This window comes from Eschrichtius robustus, chromosome 13, assembly GCF_028021215.1.
Source record: "Eschrichtius robustus isolate mEscRob2 chromosome 13, mEscRob2.pri, whole genome shotgun sequence".
NCBI lineage: Eukaryota > Metazoa > Chordata > Mammalia > Artiodactyla > Eschrichtiidae > Eschrichtius > Eschrichtius robustus.
Window position 1 is genome coordinate 15400891 of NC_090836.1, and position 26630 is coordinate 15427520.

The 26630-nt window shown below is 36.8% G+C and overlaps 1 protein-coding gene across 3 annotated transcripts in view; it reads left to right on the forward strand.

Moving 5' to 3' along the window:
• The window catches only part of PIK3C2G (phosphatidylinositol-4-phosphate 3-kinase catalytic subunit type 2 gamma), a 346938-nt gene that overhangs the window by 122375 nt on the left and 197933 nt on the right, over positions 1 to 26630 (forward strand). For all 3 annotated transcript variants that reach the window (XM_068560099.1, XM_068560101.1, XM_068560102.1), the window contains one exon: positions 5749 to 5843. In XM_068560099.1, the coding sequence (XP_068416200.1) occupies positions 5749 to 5843 (95 nt within the window). The remainder of the gene's footprint in view (positions 1 to 5748; positions 5844 to 26630) is intronic.

Below are 26630 nucleotides of genomic sequence, written 5' to 3' on the forward strand. Positions count from 1 at the left end.
GACTGGCTGAATGGATACAAAAACAAGACCCATATATATGCTGTCTACAAGAGACACACTTCAGACCTAGGGACACAAACAGACTGAAAGTGAGTAATGGAAAAAGATATTCCATTAAAATGGAGATCAAAAGAAAGCTGGAATAGCAATTCTCATATCAGACAAAATAGACTTTAAAATAAAGACTATTACAAGAGAGAAAGAGGGACTCTACATACTGATCAAAGGATCAATCCAAGAAGAAGATATAACAACTGTAAATATTTATGCACCCAACATAGGAGCACCTCAGTACCTAAGTCAAATGCTAACAGCCATAAAAGGGGAAATCGACAGTAACACAATACTAGTAGGGGACTTTAACACCCGACTTTCACCAATGGAGAGATCATCCAAAATGAACATAAAAAAGGAAACACAAGCTTAAATGATACATTTAACAAGTTGGAATTAATTGATATTTATAGGACATTCCATCTCAAAACAGCAGAATGCACTTTCTTCTCAAGTGTTCATGGAACATTCTCCAGGATAGATCATATCTTGGGTCACGAATCAAGCCTTAGTAAATTTAAGAAAATTGAAATCATATCAAGTATCTTTTCCAACCACAACGCTATGAGACTAGATATCAATTACAGGAAAAAAATCTATAAAAAATACCAACACATGGAGGCTAAACAATACGCTACTTAATAACCAAGAGATCACCGAAGAAACCTAAGAGGAAATCAGAAAATGCCCAGAAACAAATGACAATGAAAACACGACGACACCAAACCTATGGGATGCAGCAAAAGCAGTTCTAAGAGGGAAGTTTATAGCAATACAATCATACCTCAAGAAACAAGAAGCATCTCAAATAAACAAGCTAACCTTACACCTAAAGCAATTAGAGAAAGAAGAAGAAAAAAACCCCAAAGTTAGCAGAAGGAAAGAAATCATAAAGATCAGAGCAGAAATAAATGAAATAGGAACAAAGAAAACAATAGCAATGATCAATAAAACTAAAAGCTGGTTCTTTGAGAAGATAAACAAAATTGATAAACCAATAGCCAGACTCATCAAGAAAAAAGGGAGAAGACTCAAATCAACTGAATTAGAAATGAAAAAGGAGATGTAACAACTGACACTGCAGAAATACAAAGGATCATGAGAAATTACTACAAGCAAACATATGCCAATAAAAAGGACAACTTGGAATTAATGGGCAAATTCTTAGAAAAGCACAACCTTCCGGGACTGAACCAGGAAGAAACAGAAAATATAAACAGACCAATCACAAGCACAGAAATTGAGACTGTGATTAAAAGTCTTCCAACAAACAAAAGCCCAGGACCAGATGGCTTCACAGGCAAATTCTATCAAACATTTAGAGAAGAGCTGACACCTATCCTTCTCAAACTCTTCCAAAATATAACAGAGGGAGGAACACTTCCAAACTCGTTCTGCAAGGCCACCATCACCCTGATACCAAAACCAGACAACGATGTCACAAAGAAAGAAAACTACAGGCCATTATCACTGATGAACATAGATCCAAAAATCCTCCGCAAAATACTAGCAAGCAGAATCTAATAGCACATTAAAAGCATCACACACCTTGATCAAGTGGGGTTTATCCCAGGAATGCAAGAATTCTTCAATATATGCAAATCAATCAATGTGATACACCGTATTAACAAATTGAAGGAGAAAAACCATATGATCATCTCAATAGATGCAGAAAAAGCTTTTGACAAAATTCAACACCCATTTATGACAAAGCCCTCCAGAAAGTAAACATAGAGGGAACTTGCCTCAACATAATAAAGGCCATATATGACAAACCCACAGCCAACATCATTCCCAATGATGAAAAACTGAAACCATTTCCACTAAGATCAGGAGCAAGACAAGGTTGTCCACTCTCACCACTGTCATTCAACATAGTTTTGGAAGTTTTAGCCACAGCAATCAGAGAAAAAAAAGAAATAAAAGGAATCCAAATTGGAAAAGAAGTAAAACTCTCACTGTTTGCAGATGACATGATACTATACATAGAGAGTCCTAAAGACTCTACCAGAAAACTACTGGAGCTAATCGACGAATTTGGTACAGTAGCAGGAAACAAAATTAATGCACAGAAATCTCTTGCATTCCTATACCCTAATGATGAAAAATCTGAAAGAGAAATTAAGGAAACACTCCCATTTACCATTGCAACAAAAAGAATAAAATACCTAGGAATAAACCTACGTAAGGAGACAAAAGACCTGTATGCAGAAAACTATAAGACACTGATGCAAGATATTAAAGATGATACAAAGAGATGGACAGATATACCATGTTCTTGGATTGGAAGAATCAACATTGTGAAAATTACTCTACTACCCAAAGTAATCTACAGATTCAATGCAATCCCTATCAAACTACCAATGGAATTTTTCACATAACTAGAACAAAAAATTTCACAATTTGTATGGAAACACGAAAAACCCCAAATAGCCAAAGCAATCTTGTCAAAGAAAAACGGAGCTAGAGGAATCATGCTCCCGGACTTCAGACTCTACAAAAAGCTACAGTAGTCAAGACAGTATGGTACTGGCAGAAAAACAGAAATATAGATCAATGGAACAGGATAGAAAGCCCAGAGATAAACCCACGCACATGTGGTCACCTTACCTTTGATAAAGGAGGCAAGAATATACAATTGAGAAAAGACTGCCTCTTCAATAAGTGGTGCTGGGAAAACTGGACAGCTATATGTAAAAGAATGAAATTAGAACATTCCCTAACACCATACACAAAAATAAACTCAAAATGGATTAAAGACCTAAATGTAAGGCCAGACACAATAAAACTCTTAGAGGAAAACATAGGCAGAACACTCTATGACATAAATCACAGCAAGATCTTTTTGACCCACCTCCTAGAGAAATGGAAATAAAAACAAAAATAAATAAATGGGACCTAATGAAACTTAAAAGCTTTTGCACAGCAAAGGAAACCATAAATGAGATGAAAAGACAACCCTCAGAATGGGAAAAAACATTTGCATTGAAGAACTGACAAAGGATTAATCTCCAAAATTTACAAACAGCTCATGCAGCTCAATATCAAGAAAACAAACAACCCAATTCAGACATGGGCAGAAGACCCAAACAGACGTTTCTCCAAAGAAGATATACAGATTGCCAACTAACACATGAAAGAATGCTCAACATCACTAATCATTAGAGAAATGCAAATCAAAACTACAGTGAGGTATCATCTCACACCAATCAGAATGGCCATCATCAAAAAATCTACAAGCGATAAATGCCTGGGAGGGTGTGGAGAAAAGGGAACCCTATTCACTGTTGGTGGGAATGTAAATTGATACAGCCACTGTGGAGAACAGTATGGAGGTTCCTTAAAAAACTAAAAATAGAACTACCATACAACTCAGCAATCCCACTACTGGGCATATACCCTGAGAAAACCATAATTCAAAAAGAGTCATGTACCACAATGTTCACTGCAGCTCTATTTACAATAGCCAGGACATGGAAGCAACCTAAGCGTCCATCGACAGATGAATGGATAAAAGAAGATGTGGCACATATATACAATGGAATATTTCTCAGCCATAAAAAGAAATGAAATTGTTATTTGTAGTGAGGTGGATGGACCTAGAGTCTGTTGTACAGAGTGAAGTAAGTCAGAAAGAGAAAAACAAATACCATATACTAACACATATATATGGAATCTAAAAAAAAAAAAAAGGTCTGATGAACCTAGTGGCAGGACAGCAATGAAGACGCAGACATAGAGAATGGACTTGAGGACAGGGGAAGGGGAAGGGTAAGCTGGGACGAAGTGAGAGAGTGACATGGACTTATGCATACTACCAAATATAAAATAGATAGCTAGTGGGAATCAGCCGCATAGCACAGGGAGATCAGCTCGGTGCTCTGTGACCACCTAGAGGGGTGGGATAAGGAGGGTGGGAGGGAGACGCAAAAGGGAGGAGATATGGGTATATATGTATATGTATAGTTGATTCACTTTGTTATAAAGCAGAAACTAACACACCATTTTAAAGCAATTATACTCCAATAAAGATGTTAAAAAAAAAACTTTCCAAGACATAAAAAAATCCTACCCTGCTGATTATTTTCTGGAATAATGTAATTTTTGTTATGCGTTGTTTTATTAGAATTAAACAGGCTATATTAAAGAGCAATAAGAATGGACTTTAAGACCATAATGAAAACAGAAGGTATGGCTTATAGCTAGAAATCAAATAAGACACAGACCCAGAGGTACTGCAAACCACAAGCCGTAAAAATGCAGGTACGTTTCAAGAAGAGAGTTCAAAATAATGCAGTATGCACCAAAAATATTGCCTGCCTCCTAGATGGTGAGGCAGGATGCAGGTGGAAATTGTAGCAGTAGACAGAGTGAGCAGGGAGTTTGGAAGCAAGGACGGCAATTCAAGATCAATAAGTAGTTACTGGGTTCAGAAAGAAACCACAGGGAAATCTGAAAAGAAAGCTGAAAGACAAGCACAGAAGTAAATTCTGAGACATCTCTCCTGGTCATATGCTCATAGGATATGTTCACTATAAGGGCATGAACACAACCCGTGGTCTAGTCAGTCCAGTATTAGCATGTAAATTAAAGAAGCCCGCAACTGCAGTTTAAGACAACACACATTATGGTCTTTATATATTCAGACAACATTGAGAGTTTATGCAAATTTTCTGAAATCATCTTTGACATTCTCACACTTTGGGAATTCATAAATGTTCCCATCCTTGCGGATGGTTAGCATACTGAGGTGTTTCTTCAGGTGTGCATTAAATGAATGTTGTACCCACTTTTTTCTGCTGTCTATACTGTGATATAAAACCTGGCTTAAACTCTGTGTGTGTGTGTCTGTGTGTTTGTGTGTTTGTGTGTGTGTGTGTGAGAGACTTAAATGACTTACTGGGCAACAAACCGTAGAAGCTTTGCTTCTCAAGCAGGAATAAGCATTTTTAGAAAGATAAGAAGAAAACCTGACTTTCATTTTCACAACTTATTCAGATTTCTGAGATGATGGGGGCCCAGATACTGACTGCCGATGGTAAAGTCCCTATAGAATGTGGGTGGAGGTCTGAATTAGGTCCCTAAGGAGATCAAAGGTTGCTATTGATGATTGTGTTTCCCACCAGGTTGGGTATACTAGAAAACATTAGAAAGTTGTTCCCAGTGCAGATGAAGGCATGGGAGATTGGGGGATGGGTGAATTATGGTGGCAACAGTCAGCTTTGAAACCTATAAGGAAAGCTTCAAAGCCTGCAGATTAATACTCAGTTGGTGATTTCAGTTAAGGCTTTGAGTGTGTATTAATTTCATCTCCAAAAGAAGAGAAACATCTACTGCTTAATAATGCCATTTTTATATCCAAGACACTGTCCATGATATTATTTTTTGTGCCAAGATTCTCTTCCTAGGCATGGTTGAACTCCACGAACAACCTGCTCCTATTTATTATCCTGTGATACTAAAGCAAAAATAAGGAAAGGAAGCAGACTACACACCCCCAATTGTGTGTTGTGTGTATGCTCTGTTATTAGTTATACACCAGCTAATAAAGCTATCAAATATAAACATTTTGTTAAAACGTTGATGCTGTTTTCCCTGTCTTTCTCAAGACTCTTAGGTCCCTTTGTATTCTGCTATAATTTTGTTACTGAGAAAAAAAAAAAAAAAGGAAACTAATTGTATCTCTTATTTCAGGCTGTCAAGTTTGAATGGAACCTTGAAAGTCCTCTAGTGCAACTTCTGTTACACCGCTCACTGCAAAGCATCCAGATTGCCCATCGTCTTTACTGGTAAGATTAACCAAAATAGGTTAGGATGCCTTCTTTTATTGTCAACTTTTCTCTGTGGGGCAGCTTTCCCTTGTAATTGATACAAACTTCCACTTAAAATTCAGCCAAATTTGAGTCTTTGTCAAGGTTATTTTTATCTATGAGTATAATTTAACTGTCATCATCTTCAAAATCTTCCTTTCGTACCGTTGCTGCTCTTTAAATCCAACCAGAATTTTAAATCTGGATGCTACCTTTCCTATAGCTTTAAATCACAAGGTCTACGTGTGATCACGTCTACTTGCTGAATATTTCAATATAAAATCTAGTTATAAGACTGTGTATGTTTTGGAAGAATGTATGCTTTAAAAGCAATTTCTGTACGACATTAGTTATAAACAGTGGGGTCTAAAGACCAATATGTGCTCTTTAAGGTAAAAATTCCTACAGCACTAAACTTTTCCCAAAGCATAAATTTTGAATATTATTAGTGGAGAAGTCAGACTTATTTAAGAGATCTCAGAATTCCTCCCATCATAACCCGCTCCTGATCCTACTGAACAAGATATTCTTTGGATGCTGTTCTCCCTACTTTTATTATAACATTGTAAATCCACACAAAAATTTTAGCAATTACAAATGTCAGTGACCTAAGGATGAAATTGAATCTATCCTTTGTCCTCACATATGTATAACAAGCATCATTTATTGGCTTCAATTGCTAGTGGAGAACTTTAATAAGAAAAAAAGGAAGTCAATATCATTTTTGAATATCATGTTTTTCTGCTTCAAAAAACATTACTCATGTTGACATCACTCTTCCCATGAAAATGACTCAAGGATTTCATAGCAAAATAGAAATACAAGGAATTGTCAAGCACTAATATTTGATTTGATGCTGAATTTCATTTCAAATTCCTAATAGAAATGCTAGGGCATTTTCCTCTAGTATGTCAGTATAATTAAGCATCAGATACATTGGCCAACAGTGGGCCTTTCACTAAATAGACTCTCTTATCCAGCTCTGAATTAAGTCTTATTCCCTACCATTTTTCGATCAGCTACTTTGGTGCTAAGGGAAGTTAAATGGATACACTTGTTGGTGTTTCACTGTCATAATAATGCTAGAACGCCACTAACCCCAATGTTTATTTCCCTTAAAACTTCAATTTTTTTCACTTTTCACTTTTTTTAACATATGTTTATTCAAATGAAGGTATATTAAAAAATAACATGACCACCTAACAATCTTGATTTAAATATTTGAACCAAAACATAATATAAAATATATAAAGTAAAAAAGCATATAGAAAGATAATTTTTAAAAAATAGAATAAAATATTAAGGACTTATCCTAATACATTGATTGTTATAATACTAATTCTAGAGCCACCTTAGTAAGTTCTTCACCTGCTAAAAGGGTGTGAAAAGTGGAGTAATTTGAAAGACAACAATGAGTGCAAAGTTGTCAATCAATGTCATACTTGCAGATTCACAATAAATACAATAATGTCACTGTTTCCAAAGAAGTTAGGAGGAAAGACTTTCTAAGTATAGTTCTCACCCTTATAAAAAAGAGAAAAACCAATAACAAAGCCCGTTTCTCTTCTCACTGATTTAAGAAAGTGAGTAAGTTAGAAGGGCTAGGAAAGAATATAAGTTATGAGTAAGAAGGGGTAGAAAAGAATATAAGTTATAAATGGACTGCTTATTTCTGAATGCTTAATTTGTGAAAATATGGAAAAGGAAAACATGGAGGGAAATTTTAAAATACCCACATTCTTTTAAAACTTAAATAAAAATTAAGAATCAGGCAAAATATCCTAAGCATCAAAGAACATTACATATATTTAGAATATATCTTGGAGTTAAAAAATAATAGCTGCTGGTGCATAGCATCATATTTAGGGGACATTTGTTTGTAGAATAGTGATTTTTTGTGTGTAAAGTATTGAGTTAAAACTTTAAAGATGCAGCTCAGACCCTGCATGATACACTTAAAAATATTCTCAATATATCTTTCCTTAAAAAACAAAACAACAACAACAAAAGCCAATACCCTGTAATGTAAAAAAAAAAAGGTAGAGATCCATCAGACATCAGTTTAATGATTTTTTTCCACTCGGGTGAGCTCCTGCTTCCTCATATTCAGCATTTTCAACACTGAACGCAACAACTTACCCTGCTCACTCAGGTCTTGGAGGCTTTTCTGGATCTTCCCCGTTTCTCACGAATATGCCCAGTTGTTTACCAAGCCCTATAATCCTATACCTCCTAAATAGCTCTCCCCCCATCCACTGCTTCCACCTGTCACTGCCACTGATCAGAAGGTTGCCTCATCAGATACTGAGTTATGAATAAACAGGCTTGCACAGAAACCATCTTGACTACTTGCCATCATTGTGGGTAGCCTTCCTGAAAAGGGAAACTGACTTGGAGTTACTGTTGGAAGGGTGATGTAGGATGAGTATCCCCTATTTTTCATGGAACGGGAGTTAACAGTAAGCTTTGGATTGGGAAGGTTTAAGAGCTTTCAATCACAATTTGCACCCTAAAAGGTGACTGTAAATGGGCACAGTAGCATCTGGAGTTCACAACTAGGAGGCCCCTCCCCCATCATATAACAGTTATAGAAACTCAAACTCAGTGCCCCTTTCCGTTTTGAATAAGAAACAAACAGCTGTCACTAGCTGATAGTGAGATATTGCGTTGAATGGGGCTCCCCAAAAGATATACCTACATCTTAACTCCAGGAACCTGTAACTAAGACCTTATTCGGAAAAAGGGTATTTGAAGATGTAATTAAATTTAAAATCTTGAGATTAAATCATCCTTTATTATCAGGGTGGGTCCTAAATCCAATGACAAGTGTGCTTATAAGAGACAGAGGAGAAGATGCACACAAACAGAAAAGGCCATGTGGAGATGGAGTCAATAAAGCCCAGAGCCAAGGATTGTCCCGAGTCACCAGAAGCTGGAAGAGGCAAGGAAGGATTCTCCCCTAGAGCCTTGAAAGGGAGTACAGCCTATCTTGATTTCAAACTTCTGGTGTCCAGAACTGTGAGATTAATTTCTATTGTTTAAGACATCAGTTAGTATTAATTTGTTATGGCAGCCACAGGAAATATACAGCAAGGAAAGGACTGTATGAAGGGCTCTGACTAGATTGGCTCTGCTGTCACATCATGCAGGAAGCTTTCCCTGACCCTCTCCGCAGCCACTCTCCAGGGTTGGTTGAGTATTGCTCCCATGTTGTGTCCCGGAGTATACTCTGCATGACGCAGCCGATGTCATGTCACACGACCTTAACGCTTCTGTTCCCCTGTCTGCTTCCACTCCTAGTCCGTAGAGTGGCTAACGATGCAGTCATGTCATACTCATCAGCATACTAATCACACCAATGTCGGGAGCTCAAGAGGTGCTGGAAAAAATGTTCTTAAAATCACGAAACCATAGAAATTTCTTTAAGGCTGTCAGTATTTTCACATGCTGGGAATTCAGTGCATTCTCAAAGGCAGTGTTAGTGCTCTAGCCAAATCCCCTTTACCTGGCTGGTGGACCCATCTTGCAGTTTCTGTGAATATTGACTGCAAACTGACGACTGCCTCTTCTCTGGAGAGTTGTTCTCTGCTAACATAGCTACCTGGCCTGGGAAGTGGGAAATCTTTAAGGTACAATTTACATTCCAGAACCTCCCCAGGGATGGATCAAAGCTAGATTTGACCTGACCTCCTGGTTAACTCCTTCCCCTCCCCTACAGTGCTTCTCTTACTTCCTTAAAGGTTTTTTCCTAAAGAGCACTCCTTCAGTAAATCACATTCACCTTAATTCCTGTCTCATAGTCTGTTCTAGGGAAGCTTACCTAAGATAAGCATTTCTTTATTGAAGAAAAAGAATTTAAATATGTGTTTTTTAAAAATTGGAACATCAGTATGCTAGGGATGTGTCACAAATGTAACAGCAATATTGCAGTCTTTCATACTCCTAATACTAGTTTGATTGAATGAGCTCCAGGAGAACCATTTTGAATCGAAATCGTATAAATTGTTTTTTAAGGCCTATCCTACAGAACTCTGAAAGCATTCCCTTCAAAGTGTGGGGATAACCTGAGATGAAACACGCATTTGCAAGCTCTCTAAGTGCAGCAATTTTTTTCTGTTTTATTCACTGATATAGCCAAGCACCTAGGACAGTACTTGGCACTTGACAAATACTAAATAAATCTTTACTGAATGAATGAATAGGACAAAGTTGCCCAACTGGGTACATGCAGACTTGTGACATAAGAGGGCTGTTTGAGCAGTCAGTGCGTCTTGATGCCAAACAAATTTGGCAAGACTAGAACGATGTCAGAACATTAGCCCAATCAGGTACAAGGCAATGCATATCACTAGTGAAGTCAAAACTGGATTGGAGGGAGAATGTGAGCAGAAGTCAGGGACTAACCTGAGTAGGGAATTAGGGCCTGAAAAACAAGCTGATGCAATGTCTGCTGGGCCAGTTGGGAGAACCATGGAGTGAATTAAGGCCGTGGTGTCTCTGGGATCACGAGGACTTTCTGAGGTGGCCTATGGTATTAAAGGACTACGTGAGCTGTAATATACTATGCATAAAATTGAGATGATGCAAAATCTGCCCATTCATTTTCTCAACAATCTAAACTTATCTAGAATTTTGGGGCAATTTCTGAAATCAGGGACTACTCTAAATAAAGCAAAATAATGTGGAAATTTTGCATCATGTGATTTGAAGTCCTATGTTCCCCTCACCCCCTCTCCTAAATATGTCTCCCCAGTGCCTGAAATTCTCTCATTAGCAAGTCACTCCTTTAGGTTAATGTTGTTCCCTCCCAGAATTTCTCTTCTCATGTAAAAAGTATATATATTCAGAACATAATGCTTATGATGAATTAGTTTATCATTTGTTCATTTATGTGACAAATGTTGAGACGTTAGACATTGTTGAACTATTAAGGATATGGGAATAGAATCTAAAGAAGAGTGGATATATGTATATGTATAACTGATTCACTTTGCTGTACAGCAGAAACTAACACAACATTGTAAATCAACTATACTCCAATAAAAATTAATTTTAAACAAAAGGATAGACTAGAATGGTCCTTGCCTAAAGAAGCTCACAGGCTAACAACACATTAGCATCCAGGCAGCAGGAAAAAGCCCACAGGCTCTGTGGCAGGGACAGAGTAGAAGGAGGAAGCTGACAACAGATTCTGTCCATTTTACAGTTTTGCCCATGACCTGTTCCAAATATAAGCACAAGGCAGAGAGGCAAGTCTGGCCATCAGGTAAATAAAAAAGCCTAAACTGCGCTCCCATTCTGTCAGAGTTAAATACTGATAAAGGCATACAAATGAATATATAAAGGAGGTAAATGCTCTCTCTGCTTTGATGTCTAGAACACTCCCTGAAATGAGAGTAAAGAGCTGTACTTCAGGGAGTTACTGTGGTGTAATAGGGCACGCATGATACAGAATCAATAGGAGGTTTTAAAGCCTCAATCCTTTACCTTCTAGAATCATTATATTGCTACTAATTCACCTTTTTACCTTTACAGTGTAATAAATAATAAATTATTGCTTCACTTTTTTGTAAGGGGAAGATATGTCTTGTTGTCATTTAATATCGATCTGTTATAATCATCTTTCACCCTGTCATTCTCAGAAAGGTATACACAAGATAAAATCCCTACAATGAGCAATTCACTAAACTAACGACAGCTTTTCTGTACTCCAACCAACCTGAAAAAAATAGTGATGGCTATTTGTAAGAAAGTTTACATTTTACATAATAATCTGTAAAATTCATTAGCACAGTTTTCTAGTTAAGGTGTAATATAAGAACAATTGTTTCTGTCTGTTTTATTTTTATTTTAGATAATAGAGGTTATATGTAGTTCCTTTAGTAAAAAATATTTATTAAAAAACAGAATACACTTTTTAAGTTATTTTCTAATATCATTTAAGTCTTATTACTCCTATTAAATGTATATGAAAATAGAATCTGATACAAAGCTCTTCCATAGATCCATGCAAAAACCAGGAACAGAGCTCCACCTTAAATGTATACCTAGTTTAAATTATTTTCCCTTTAAGTTCTTCTATTTTGTTAAATAAGTGAAGAGTTGTAAAAATGCACATTTTGTATATACGTACTGACCTCAAAAGTTGGAACTCAGACATCTGGCATTTGGGAACTAAACTTTCTAATCCAGTCTCTCGCAATTTTTCGTTTAATAGCCACATACAATTACATCATTGCTTCCTTAGGTAGTAATCTGATTTCCTTATAATAATATCAGCTCCTCTCTGTCATAGTTTATGTTACAGATTTGGGTTAAGACCTTGAAAAACATCATTATACTGCTTAATTTTTGTTGTTTGTCAATGAAGAAGAGCAGGAAAAAGATCTGGATTGGTGACAAGGAATAGGAACGTATCAGCACGTTGATGGTGCTGGACCCAGATAAAGAAAGGGAGAGAATCAGAGCATCATGTCGAAGATGTTTTTAGGTGCCAGGCCTAGAAGTAGCACACACCACTTTGGCCTATATTCCATAGGTGGGAAGTCAGTAAGAAGGCCCCACCCACTGCAAGGGAGTATAGGAAAGCAGACCAGGTATACATCTATATACAGAAGCAAAATGCTGTTGGATCTGGTAAACCCAGAGCAGGGTCTGCCACAGAGGTAAAAGCCATATAGATGACTCAAGAAATTTGGCCATTAAGTGATAAGGAGGACTTGAAAAGAAAACCAGTACTCACCTTTACATGTATTAATTGGCTTTCTTTTCAAAAACTGAAATTGTCTCAACAGATAAAAAATACTGCTACCTAACTACCTGATTAAGAATCATCATTTTGACAGACATCCTCTAAAAGTAGCTTTTCTCTAACAATTCTATAATATTTCCAAGAGATTTAACCTATAGGTACATTTTGTAACCATTTTACCTGGAGGGCTCATTATTAAGATATTTATGTAGCTTGGTGGGTACTGATATCTTAGCTCAAGAGGTCCAAAATTGAACCAAACATTTCTACTCTCTGCTCTTTCAGTCCTTGCCCCTACCATTCCCAAACTGTCTTTTTTTATGTGCAGTGTCCTGGTTTATGCTCACCAGCAAATCATCCAACATAGAAAATCTGGGAGGCATTTTTCTTATCCAGCAATCTTCCTCATTCAGCAGTCCTTAAGTCCTAACTGTTGTTCTCAAAAATATATTTTGATTTGTCCTTTCTCTATCTCCATGGCCAGCACCTTATCTCAAGCCTTCAGTGTTACCTACTTGGACTACAGCCTCCTAATTGTTTTTCTTCCCTTCCATTCTTTCCTGTTTTCAGCCCATCCATCCTTCACACTGCTCTGAGAAAAATATTTGTGTAATACCACTTGATCCCTAACTCATAAAGTAGGCTCTAGTTCCTAGGGAACCTCCAGCTGGCTAGCATAATTCCATAATTCCAGTCACCTTTTTCTGCTTACAGGGTTTAGAATTATTAAACTATGACATTAATCTCTTCTCCCTTAATATGACCTTGCAGTAGATTTTCATGATCTCAACTCCATCTACCTCCCTTCCCATCTTGTATGGTTTTCTACAACCAAAATAGTCTTTTCTATTCTCAAGTAGTTACTCAAATTTTCAGGTCTTTCATGCCTTGATGACTATGCGTATTGCATTTCCCTCTGCTTGAAATGCAACTGTCCTGTTGTTTACAGAGTCTTTTAGGACTCAACTCAAATTTTTATCCTCTTTGAAAATGTCTCCAACCTCAGCGCTTATACACACTGCCAATGCACTTATTAACATTTTGCATACTTTCATTTACTTCACCGTTTCCCTTTTCTTTAAGACACTTTGGGCTGCAAGAAACAGAAAATCCCGATTCAACTGGTTTAAATAATATGAAAAATTAATTATCTCACATAACAAGAAGTTTGCTAGTAGGGTGGTTCTGGAGTTTATTATTGCAGCAGCTGCCTGATTTTGTGTTAAACTCAGTTTCTTTGATCTTTCCGCTCTGTCATCCTTAGTGTGTTGACTTGTCTTTAGTTAGTTCATTTCACATCATGGTTACAAGAAGACTGCCATAGTTGGTATCACATGCATACATGACACCATACAGCAAAAGAAAAGGCACTGATCCCTCTCCAACAAGAAAAGTTTTCTATAAATCCCGTAGTAGAGTTAACTTCCTATATGATTTGCCAGAATTGGGCTGCATGTCATCCTGAACCAATAACCTAATTAGATGGCAACTGAGTGAGTTGGCTTACCCAGTTGATTTAGAATATTGAGAGTCTATCTGTAAACTGGTCATCTTCTCTGAAGGTTATGATATCTGAACAAAACCAGATTCTTTATTCAGGTGTGAAGGGGAGAATAGATTTGGTGTAGATAAAACCCTATGTTCCCTTTCTGGAGTGTGAGGCTCTATCCTGACCATACATCCTTAACACAGAACATGGCACATAGTACATATTATTGGCACTCAGTAAGTACTTGAATGAAGTTTAAAAAATAATCATACCACATACATTTGTACTGCCTACAGGTTAAATTATCTGGACCACTGCATTTTAAAACAGCAAGCAATCAGCACAAGTCATACTATACTAAACATATAGAGTTGGCCATTGGTATTCTGCTAATCACTTTTGCTCCCTTTAAATAATAGACTCCCCTATTGCTCTGGAATTGGAGGAAGTTGAGCTAAATGGCTTATGGAAAAATATGAGAGTCTGGAATAAATTTTTTGAAGAGGTGTCAGGTGTTACTGATTGGGTTCATGGTGTGAGGTGCTTTTACTGACTTAACTATGCTGTTTCTTAAGACCCTGATTGAAAATGAAAGGCTATATCTAGTGATTTGGCAAGAAGTGTTTTATGGGGAGACCCTGCCAAGCAGCCAATTACAAACTTTTAAAATATAATTTTCTGTATTGAGACTTTCTTTGAGGTTTGGGGAATTACTGAACAGTTTCTGATTTTTGCTGGCTCCTATATTCTCCAGGGTTTTTTTTGTTTGATTGTTTGTTTATTTGTTTTTCTGGACTGTGAAGATTCTTAGTTCTTTTTGTTTTGTGTCAGTTACTGAGTAAGTCCTTTCTTATCAGGCCCTATTTTACTTCCTATCTTTGCTCATCAAAGATCACTCTTTGAAAAAGTTGAATGGAGATTTTTCTTGCTTTTCTTCTAACTCAATTTTCTACTTCATTTGTGTACAATTATTGTAGTTACAACAGAAAGACAGTTGCTTTATTTTTCTTGTCTAAAGAGCTCCATGTGTGTTGCTTTTATCTGTAAGAAAATGTAGCCTTGGATACTTCAATTAAATATTTGTCATGTTTAATAACTTAAAATTCTTGTTCTTGTTTTGGCATGTATGATTCACTTTTGACCAAAGATGAGTGAACAGCTTGCACAAATAGTGTTTGTCTTCAGATTTGACAGTCTGCCTGGTACACTAACCACTCTTGACAGAATGTCAAATAATTGGTGTATCTTGCTTGAGTTTAGTCATCTGAAGTTGTTAAAGGAAGGAATCCTAATGTATGCATCACTTTCCTTTTTAAATTGGGCACTGTGTATATTTCCTAAGGTACTGTAAATGTCATTAATTTACCAAAATGATGGAACTTTTATTATTTTCTTCTAAGTAAAATTTAACATCACTTTTAGAGAGGCTGCTGCTCATAAATTGATTGATTGACGTAAATTGATTGATGACTGAAAATATCTCAAGACTCAATCTAGAGCTTCAGTTACTAGATGTTGTAGCAGCAGCTGAACAGGTAGACAAGGGAACTTCAGAGAACAGAGACAGGAAAGTGCATAAGAAGTATACTGAGGATAAAGAGTATTATGTTAGTCATCCGTTCTTTCATTCATCTATTCTCCAAGGTTTTTTTTGAGGGTCTATTATATACAAAATTTATAGCTATTTTGTGAAAGGAATGGAAAATATAAACAAGTTATAATAAACATGGTTTAAGTAATGTGGTTTCTTAAACCCTCCTAGCTATTTCAGGCAGCTACTAGAGATGCTGGAGTTTATTTTTCAACTCTGTTGTCTCGACAAATTAATTATAAACATTTCACTCAACGATTTTTAAGTCCTCTTTGACTGGATTATGAAACCAAATTCAGTGTGTTCATCCACACTTATTCATTCTTGGGAAGAGTTGTGCTAAGTGTCCAGAGAACCCCATCCCAGGATCAAGGAGCTTCATGAACTGAATTGGTGACCAGATGGTGACTTGGATAATCCTTCGGAATATTTTACTGTCATTTCTCTGCTATGGAGACTAGAATACTAAGGTTTATCAGCTCTAGTATGGCTCTGACTTGGAGAGTATTACTAAAAATTCTCATCATTCAACTCTCTGTTTTCAATACTCGTTCTTGTCATGACAACATTGCCTTATGGTAGACATGGTATAATATGATTAATGCTAAATAATATGCTAGTCGTTTCAAATACTCTTTCATTAATTCAAACAACTCTGTTATCTCCACTTTTCAGATGAAAAAAATACCACTCAAAAGGCTAAATATGCAAAGCTACTAAGTAGAAGAGCCAAAATTTGACCCTGCACCTCATCCATTATGATCTGCCAAGCCACTTAAATATTATGAAAGATATAACAATAACAATAAAAGGCAGAATAATGTCATAGTAAGAGAACAAGATTTGGAGGAAAATGTACTTGAATGGAAATTCCAACTCAGGTCTCTACTAGCTGAATGGTCTCGGAAAAATTACTTAACCTGCCTGATCTTTTTCATAATCTGTAAAAGAAATATAATTGTGCCTGATAGTTGTTAAAATTAATTGAGATCATATATATCAAAATCCTTAATATATATTTAGTACATCTAAAGGGTGTATTTTTTGAGTCATTTAGAACACATAAGAATTCATTTAGAAACATAAAATTACAGTTCCCAAGGCTATATCACTAATTAATAATTGCATTGAATTTAGATCTTGGATTGTTGTCATTTGACTCCTCACTCCTACCATTGTTCTTTCTTTTTTTCCATTTCAAATTTATAACTGAAGTTCAATAATAGAATTTGAAATGCATGGAAGTGGGACAAGAAAAATCACTGTGTAGACAAATTAGTTTAGAGACCTGTTGAGAAAAGTATCTTGAAACATTTTAAGTGTCAGAAAAAGTTGGGAGTATGTGCATCATTTATTTTCAGAGAAATTTAACAGACAAAGGAATCTAGCAACATTCACAGATTGCCTGTTGATACATGCTTTTACGTTTCAACAGCCAACATCTATATCACTCACATCACTCAACTGCCTGCTAGCACAATTCAGAAGAAGAAGATATGAGTAAAAATTTTCATCAATCCTTTGGTTATTTTAAAGGGTTATGACTGTGAACTGCAAATGCAAAATTGTACCCACTTAAGAAGTTGGGAATTTCAAAGGCAAAGAACTAAAGAAAGAACCCCTTACAACAGCAGGAGAATGGATCACTAAAACATTGCTAAACCTTCCACACTAGGAAAGCATTGTAGACTATCCAAGAAAAGATAGGAAATCACTGAAACATCTCATGAAATGGGGAAGAAAATGTGATTGGTGGTTGTCGTGGACTTTTTCATAATTTAGTCAGATTTTTAAATCTTGAATGACTTATTCATTTGGTATAAAATGTCTATAATAAACCTTATTACTGAGCGTGTGACAAAACTGAGATAATTTGTTCTGGAGGTAAAATAGCACCATTTATACAGGTTTCACTTTCAGGGTTATAGCTGGCAATTCCTTCCAATTGGTTAATGAGAAGTGAAGATTGGATATTTCTCTTTTCTCTTTCCTGTAACCAGGAGCCTTAGCAATGACTATCCTGAAGAAATTATTGTTATTCCTATACATAGATTAAAGTTAGGTCCAACAGGTGCTCCAAATTCTGCGTGACACTGTACCTATCATTTCTGGTGTTTTTTTTTTTTTTTTTAATTTTATTTATTTATTTTATTTATGGCTGTGTTGGGTCTTCGTTTTTGTGCCAGGGCTTTCTCCAGCTGTGGCAAGCGGGGGCCACTCTTCATCGCGGTGCGCGGGCCTCTCACTATCACGGCCTCTCTCGTTGCGGAGCACAGGCTCCAGACGCGCAGGCTCAGTAATTGTGGCTCACGGGCCCAGTTGCTCCGCGGCATGTGGGATCTTCCCAGACCAGCGCTCGAACCTGTGTCCCCTGCATTGGCAGGCAGATTCTCAACCACTGCGCCACCAGGGAAGCCGCATTTCTGGTGTTTTATATTGAAACACCTGGGGATCTCTGATATGACATATCAAGCACTTTTGGTCCTGGGCAATCGACCTAAAATTTCTGAGCTTCCATTTCCTCATCTGCAAAATAAGAATAAAATACTTACCATAAGTAAGTAAATACAATACTTACCATAGTACCTGATAGGACCTGTCATTATAGCTACTTAATAAATATATGTTGAATAAGTCAATAATTGAAAGAATTGAGATTTTTGAGGGTGAAATGACATAAAATTATGCAATATTCCTTGTACAGCTTCTAGCCTTAACAAATATTTCTTCTTCTGGCTTTCCTTCTTTCCCTTTTTTTTAAATCAAATGATGATATTTTATTTGTTGGAATATAGCACTCCCCAACTGAAGTATTTTGTCAGATAAGTGGGCATATATCTGTAACTCTGTGGTCTAGTTCACGCACATTTCACCTAAGTGTAAATGGGAAAACTATGTACGTGGGAAAACTTCTGGGGCACCATTCCTTGTGTTTCTCACTATCCCACATCTTACCACCATTCTGGATGGTTTCGTTTCTAAATGGATGATTCAGCTAAAAACCCCGAGCCTCAAGAACCCTTGACATCCTTTTTCACCAATAAAATTTAGCACCTTCACACTTCAGTAACTCCTTTCCATGGCGACATATTAAATCTTGTCATCACTAGGAATGGCACCTCATATTAACCTTTTCACATTTTGACTTTACTGCACATACTAAACCTGGTGTTCAGTGTCAATAGAAACTCTACTCCCTTCTTCAGGCTCATCCAACCACTCATAGTTTGACTGACCTATCAATTTTCCTATCCACTCATTCTGTATCTGTGTTGATTTCCTCCAACACCCTCTATATCTACCAAGTCACTTAAAAAATGTCTCATGAATTAGTACACTTCTCTCCATCTCCACTAAAACCTTAGCTTAGGACATCATCATTTCCTTACTAATAGTGCTATTGTTTATTATTTCATCCACCCAGTTCAGTGATTCAAAAATGTCTGTAAGATAAAGATCAAATTCATTAATCCTAAACTATATATAATGACCCATAAGATAAATTTTATTTTATTATCAATATCAGGAAAGCTTGTGCTTCTCCAAAACAACCAGTTTGTTTTCAACATGTGAAAATGTTGGCTCTCTTAACTCACAGGGTAATACTTAATAGTTTAGTATCCACATCAATATACCTGGATGGAAAACCTGGTTTCTACTATTTTCTAGGTGTCTGACTTCCAGCAAGGTACTTCAATTTTATGAGACCAGTTTTTCTCAGGCATTAAAAATGATAAAAAATGATAATAATAATATTTACTTTCAGAAGGTTGTTGTGAGAATTAATGTAATATCAGATTTGGGAAGACAGAGTTGGAGAGCCTTGTGATACAGAGAATCCAACCAGGTGTCAGGCTTATATCTGTAAGAAATGTGATCCTCTCCCATAGGAAGACTTACTCATTAAATAGGTAATTATTAAGCACCTTCCATTAGTTAGGTCATGCTGTAGTCTTCAGGGATACAGCAATGGATAAAACAGACAAAAATCCCTGCCCTTCCTTATGTAGCATTTGAGAGAAATAAGATATATGCTTAAAAGATGTTGATATGAGCTAGGGAGAAAAATGAAACAATCAGGAGATACAGGAATACAAGAGTCAGGGGAATTGCAATTTTAAGGTAGAGTAGCAAGGAAAGGCCTTTTTAAAAAGGTGGTATTTGGAAAAAGACCTCAGTGAAGTACAGAAATGGATTATCTAAGTATCTAAAAGGAGAGGATAGCAGGAAGAGGAAATAGCATACTCAAAGTGTACTTGGGGTGTTAGAGAAAAAACAATGAGGCCAGTGTGGCTGGATTAACTTGAAAAGGGGGAAGAATAGTGGGAAATGAGGTCAGCTGGGAAAAAGGTGAAGGTGGGGGCAGGTTATATAAAAATTTCTGCCGCACTGTTATAAGAATATTGGCTTTAAGTGAGATGAAAAGTCATCAGAGGGTTCTGAGAAGATGAAAGACATGATTTGGCTTATATATTAACAGAATTATTCTGGGTGTTGTGTTGAAAATTGACTGAGGAAAAGTAATGGCAAGAACAAGGAACCAATTAAGAGCCTAATGCAGTAATCCAGATGAGAGATCGTAGTGTCTTAGACTAGGATATAGTAGCAGAAGGAGTGAGAAATGGTTGAATTCTAGATATATTTTTGAAAATAAAGCCAACAGAATTTTCTGATGGATTGGATGAGGAGTATAAGAGACACAATTGAATTATGATACCAAGGCTGTTGCTTGAACAACTGAAAGAAGAGTTTCAAGAGAGCATATTTCTAAGGGTGGGAAAAAAATATCAAAAGATCAATCTGGACCTATTAAAATCTGAAATAACTGCTGGACGTCTTTATCTGGACTACAGATAAAAATGAGGGAATTATCAACACAAAGATGAGGTTTAAAGCTATTAGCAGACATGATGTCATGGTCAAGCCAACATTTAAAACTCAAAGAGATAAGGCAGAAGCAGAAATGAAGACTAAAAAGAAGCAGAAGCAAGGCGAGAGGTAAAAGATAAGCCAAGTGAACATGGACTCCTGCAACATTAAATAAAGTATAGAAATAAAAGTGGTATGACCAACTTTGTAAGTGCTACTAATAGGTTAAGTAGCACTGAGATCAGAGTAGTACCATGGAGGTCATTGCAGGTCACTGAAAAAGCAGTTTGCAGTGCAGTGGAGATAAAAGCCCATAGGAATAGATTCAAGAAATAATGGAAGGAGAGATATCAAAGATAATGATTTTAGGAGTTTTGCTGGGAAGGGGGAAGAGAAATGGGATAACAAAAATGAGCATTGTGGTTTTTCTTAGAATGTGAGAAACAACAGCTTTTTTATATACTGATGGGAAGAATCAAATAGGGCAACATTTATGAGACAAGAGAAAGTGGGAAATTTTCTGATGCGACATCATTAAGTAATGATAAGGAACAGAATCTATGGCACAAGAGGATTAATACACAGAGTTCATACAAAGTAACAGGAAAAAAAATGAGGAGTAGATAGGAACAGGTAGGTGGGTAGAGGTAGTGGTACTTGCTTGTGGAATGAAGGAAACAAAACCGTCTTTGAATGGGGTAGTTGATGTTGGAGGTTTGAGGAATGGGCCTACTTGAAATTACAGTTTATAATTAAAAAGAGGGACAACCAGCATGCTTGTGTGTTTTTCTCCCTGTCCAAGAAATAGGTGGAGAGCTGGATTTAACCAGAAGTATTGTTTATCATAACATATGATGAAGCAAGAGAGGCAAGGAAATTGAAGGTATATGCAAGAGAATGTTTCCCCAAAACTGGGTTTTCCTCTTGGTGAGTGTTGAGCCAAAAGACACAACCAAGCCAAAGATCAGGAGAAGGAAGGATTTATTATTACTTGCAGCAGGTAAGGAGAACACTGGGGATCTAGCCCAAAGCAGTGTCTTCTTGAACAGTTGGAGAAGTATTAAGCTAAGGGTACATGCATATTCAAGAAGGGGCTTGGGTGAACAGAGTCTAAGCTTTAGTTGATTGAAATCATGAGGGTCAGAAAAGGTCAACATCATCATCCCTTAGGGTCCAGTTGATCTGGTGGTTGAGTGCTTCAGGCTAATCTTTACCATTAAAAGAGAACTGGGAGTCTTTACAACTGATATATTGTCTTTGCTATTGTTACTTCACTTGGCTGATAACAGTCATTTGTTTCTGGATTCTTTTGCTCCCTTAAGATCATTAATTACTGAGCCCTGTTTAACAGCAAGCATCGTGGCCAGGCTTAGGTCACAAAATGGCTTAGGCCAAAAATGGCTTCTCTTATGTCAAGAAAGCCATGCCTGATTCTCTTTCTCTGGGGACCCCCTACCCTGTCTGCTTACAATAGATGATAATGATAAACCATGAAATATAAACTGTATAAGGAAGGAAGTGAGGACATGAGCTAGGTTAAGGAGAGTAAAAAGAATTGACAAAGTATAGGGGCCTTGCAGACAAAAGATTGTAAGCACTCGGGTAATAGAAGTGATGCCGCAAACTCAGCCTCTGTGCACCAGTGCCAAATCGAATCTCTGAGACAGAGTTTTGAGTGAAGTAGAAAAGAATAGCTTTATTGCTTTGCCAGTCAAAGGGGGACACAGCGGGCTCATGCCATCAAAAACTGCGTATCTCAACCTGGGAGGATTTGGTGAGGAGTTTTATAGCAATGGTTCAGTGCGGGGTTGCTGATAAGATTAGGGTGTATGCAGGGCCTGCACTCCTTTAATCTGCTCTCAGGTAATCTCTTTTTTTTTTTTAACATCTTTATTGGAGTATAATTGTTTTACAATGGTGTGTTAGTTTCTGCCTTATAACAAAGTGAATCAGTTATACATATACATATATCCCCATATCTCTTCCCTCTTGCGTCTCCCTCCCTCCTACCCTCCCTATCCCACCCATCTAGGTGGTCACAAAGCACCGAGCTGATCTCCCTGTGCTATGCGGCTGCTTCCCACTAGCTATCTATTTTACATGTGGTAGTGTATATATGTCCATGCCACTCTCTCATGTTGTCCCAGCTCACCCGTCCCCCTCCCCATTATCCTCAAGTCCATTCTCTAATAGGTCTGCGTCTTTATTCCAGTCTTTCCCCTAGGTTCTTCATGACCTTTTTTTTTTTTTTAACATTCCATATATAGGTGTTAGCATACGGTATTGGTTTTTCTCTTTCTGACTTACTTCATTCTGTACGACAGACTCTACGTCCATCCACCTCACTACAAATAACTCAATTTCGTTTCTTTTTATGGCTGAGTAATATTCCATTGTATACATGGGCCACATCTTCTTTATCCATTCATCAGTCGATGGACACTTAGGTTGCTTCCACATCCTGGCTATTGTAAATAGAGCTGCAATGAACATTGTGGTACATGACTCTTTTTGAATTATGGTTTTCTCAGGGTATATGCCCAGTAGTGGGATTCCTGGGTCATATGGTAGTTCTATTTTTACTTTTTTAAGGAACCTCCATACTGTTCTCCATAGGGACTGTATCAATTTACATTCCCACCAACAGTGCAAGAGGGTTCCCTTTTCTCCACACCCTCTCCAACATTTATTGTTTGTAGATTTTTTCATGATGGCCATTCTGAGTGGTGTGAGATGATGTCTCATTGTAGTTTTGATTTGCTTTTCTCTAATAATTAATGATGTTGAGCATTCTTTCATGTGTTTGTTGGCAACCTGTATATCTTCTTTGGAGAAATGTCTATTTAGGTCTTCTGCCCATTTTTGAATTGGGTTATTTGTTTTTTTGATATTGAGCTGCATGAGCTGCTTGTAAATTTTGGAGATTAATCCTTTGTCAGTTGCTTCATTTGCAAATATTTTCTCCCATTCTGAAAGTTGTCTTTTCGTCTTGCTTATGGTTTCCTTTGCTGTGCAAAAGCTTTTAAGTTTCATTAGGTCCCATTTATTTATTTTTGTTTTTATTTCCATTTCTGTAGGAGGTGGGTCAAAAAGGATCTTGCTGTGACTTATGTCACAGAGTGTTCTGCCTATGTTTTCCTCGAAGAGTTTGACAGTGGCTCGCCTTACATTTAGGATTTTAATCCATTTTGAGTTTATTTTTGTGTATGGTGTTAGGGAGTGTTCTAATTTCATTCTTTTACAGGTAGCTGTCCAGTTTTCCCAGCACCACTTATTGAAGAGGCTATCTTTTCTCCATTGTATATTCTTGCCTCCTTTATCAAAGATAAGGTGACCATATGTGTGTGGGTTTATCTCTGGGCTTTCTATCCTGTTCCATTCTGTTTTTCTGCCAGTACCATACTGTCTTGATTACTGTAACTTTGTAGTATAGTCTGAAGTCAGGGAGCCTGATTCCTCCAGCTCCGTTTTTTTTTCTCAAGATTGCTTAGGCTATTTGGGGTCTTTTGTGTTTCCATACAAATCGTGAAATTTTTTGTTCTAGTTCTGTGAAAAATGCCAGTGGTAGTTTGATAGGGATTGCATTGAACCTGCATATTGCTTTGGGTAGTATAGTCATTTTCACAACGTTGATTCTTCCAATCCAAGAACATGGTGTACCTCTCCATCTATTTGTATCATCTTTATTTCTTTCATCAGTGTCTTATACTTTTCTGCATACAGGTCTTTTGTCTCCTTAGGTAGGTTTATTCCTAGATATTTTATTCTTTTTGTTGCAATGGTAAACGGGAGTGTTTTCTTAATTTCACTTTCATATTTTTCATCATTAGTATATAGGAATGCAAGAGATTTCTGTGCATTAATTTTGTATCCTGGTACTTTACCAAATTCATTGATTAGCTATAGTAGTTTTCTGGTAGCATCTTTAGGATTCACTATGTATAGTATCATGTCATCTGCAAACAGTGGCAGCTTTAATTCTTCTTTTGCAAAATGGATTCCTTTTATTTCTTTTTCTTCTCTGATTGCTGTGGCTAAAACTTCCAACACTATGTTGAATAATAGTGGTGAGAGTGGGCAACCTTGTCTTGTTCCTTACCTTAGTGGAAATGGTTTCACTTTTTCACCATTGAGGACAATGTTGGCTGTCAGCTTGTCATATATGGCCTTTATTATGTTGAGGTAAGTTCCCTCTATGCCAACTGTCTGGAGGGTTTTTATCATAAATGGGTGTTGAATTTTATCAAAAGCTTTTTCTTCATCTATTGAGATGATCATATGGTTTTTCTCCTTCAATTTGTTAATATGGTGTATCACATTGATTGATTTGCGTATATTGAAGAATCCTTGCATTCCTGGGATAAACCCCACTTGATCATGGTGTATGATCCTTTTAATGTGCTGTTGAATTCTGTTTGCTAGTATTTTGTTGAGGATTTTTCCATCTATGTTCATCAGTGATATTGGCCTGTAGTTTTCTTTGTTTGTGACATCATTGTCTGGTTTTGGTATCAGGGTGATGGCCTCGTAGAATGAATTTGGGAGTGTTCCTCCCTCTGCTATATTTTGGAAGAGTTTGAGAAGGATAGGTGTTAGCTCTTCTCTAAATGTTTGATATAATTCACCTGTGAAGTCATCTGGTCCTGCGTTTTTGTTTGTTGGAAGATTTTTAATCACAGTCTCAATTTCAGTGCTTGTGATTGGTCTGTTCGTATTTTCTGTTTCTTCCTGGTTCAGTCTCGGAAGGTTGTGCTTTTCTAAGAATTTGTCCATTTCTTCCAGGTTTTCCATTTTATTGGCATATAGTTGCTTGTAGTAATCTCTCATGATCCTTTGTATTTCTGCTGTGTCAGTTGTTACTTCTCCTTTTTCATTTCTAATTCTATTGATTTGAGTCTTCTCCCTTTTCTTCTTGATGAGTCCGGCTAATGGTTTTTCAATTTTGTTTATCTTCTCAAAGAATCAGGTTTTAGTTTCATTGATCTTTGCTATCGTTTCCTTCATTTCTTTGTCATTTCTCTCTGATCTGATCTTTATGATTTCTTTCCTTCTGCTAACTTTGGTTTTTTTTTTGTTGTTGTTCTTCTTTCTCTAATTGCTTTAGCTGTAAGGTTAGGTTGTTTATTTGAGATGTTTCTTGTTTCTTGAGGTATGATTGTATTGCTATAAGCTTCCCTCTTAAAACTGCTTTTACTGCATCCCATAGGTTTTGGGTCGTGGTGTTTTCATTGTCATTTGTTTCTAGGTATTTTTTGATTTCCTCTTTGATTTCTTCAGTAATGTCTTGGTTATTAAGTAGTGTATTGTTTCACCTCCATGTGTTTGTATTTTTTACAGATTTTTTCCTGTAATTAATATCTAGTCTCATAGCGTTGTGGTCGGAAAAGATGCCTGATATGATTTCAATTTTCTTAAATTTACTGAGGCTTGATTTGTGACCCAAGATATGATCTATCCTGGAGAATGTTCCATGAACACTTGAGAAGAAAGTGTATTCTGTTGTTTTGGGTTGGAATGTCCTAGAAATATCAATTAAGTCCATCTTTTTTAATGTATCATTTAAAGCTTGTGTTTCCCTATTTATTTTCAATTTGGATTATCTGTCCATTGGTGAAAGTGGGCTGTTAAAGTCCCATACTGTGATTGTGTTACTGTCGGTTTCCCCTTTTTTGGCTGTTAGTATTTGCCTTATGTATTGAGGTGCTCCTATGTTGGGTGCATAAATAGTTACAATTGTTATATCTTCTTCTTGATTGATCCCTTTATCATCATGTAGTGTCCTTCTTTGTCTCTTGTAATAGTCTTTATTTTAAAGTATATTTTGTCTGGTATGAGAATTGCTACTCCAGCTTTCTTTTGATTTCCATTTGCATGGAATATCTTTTTCCATCCCCTCACTTTCAGTCTGTATGTGTCTCTAGGTCTGAAGTGGGTCTCTTGTAGACAGCATATATATGGGTCTTGTTTTTGTATCCATTCAGCCAGTCTTTGTCTTTTGGTTGGAGCATTTAATCCATTTACATTTATGGTAATTATTGATATGTATGTTCCTATTACCATTTTCTT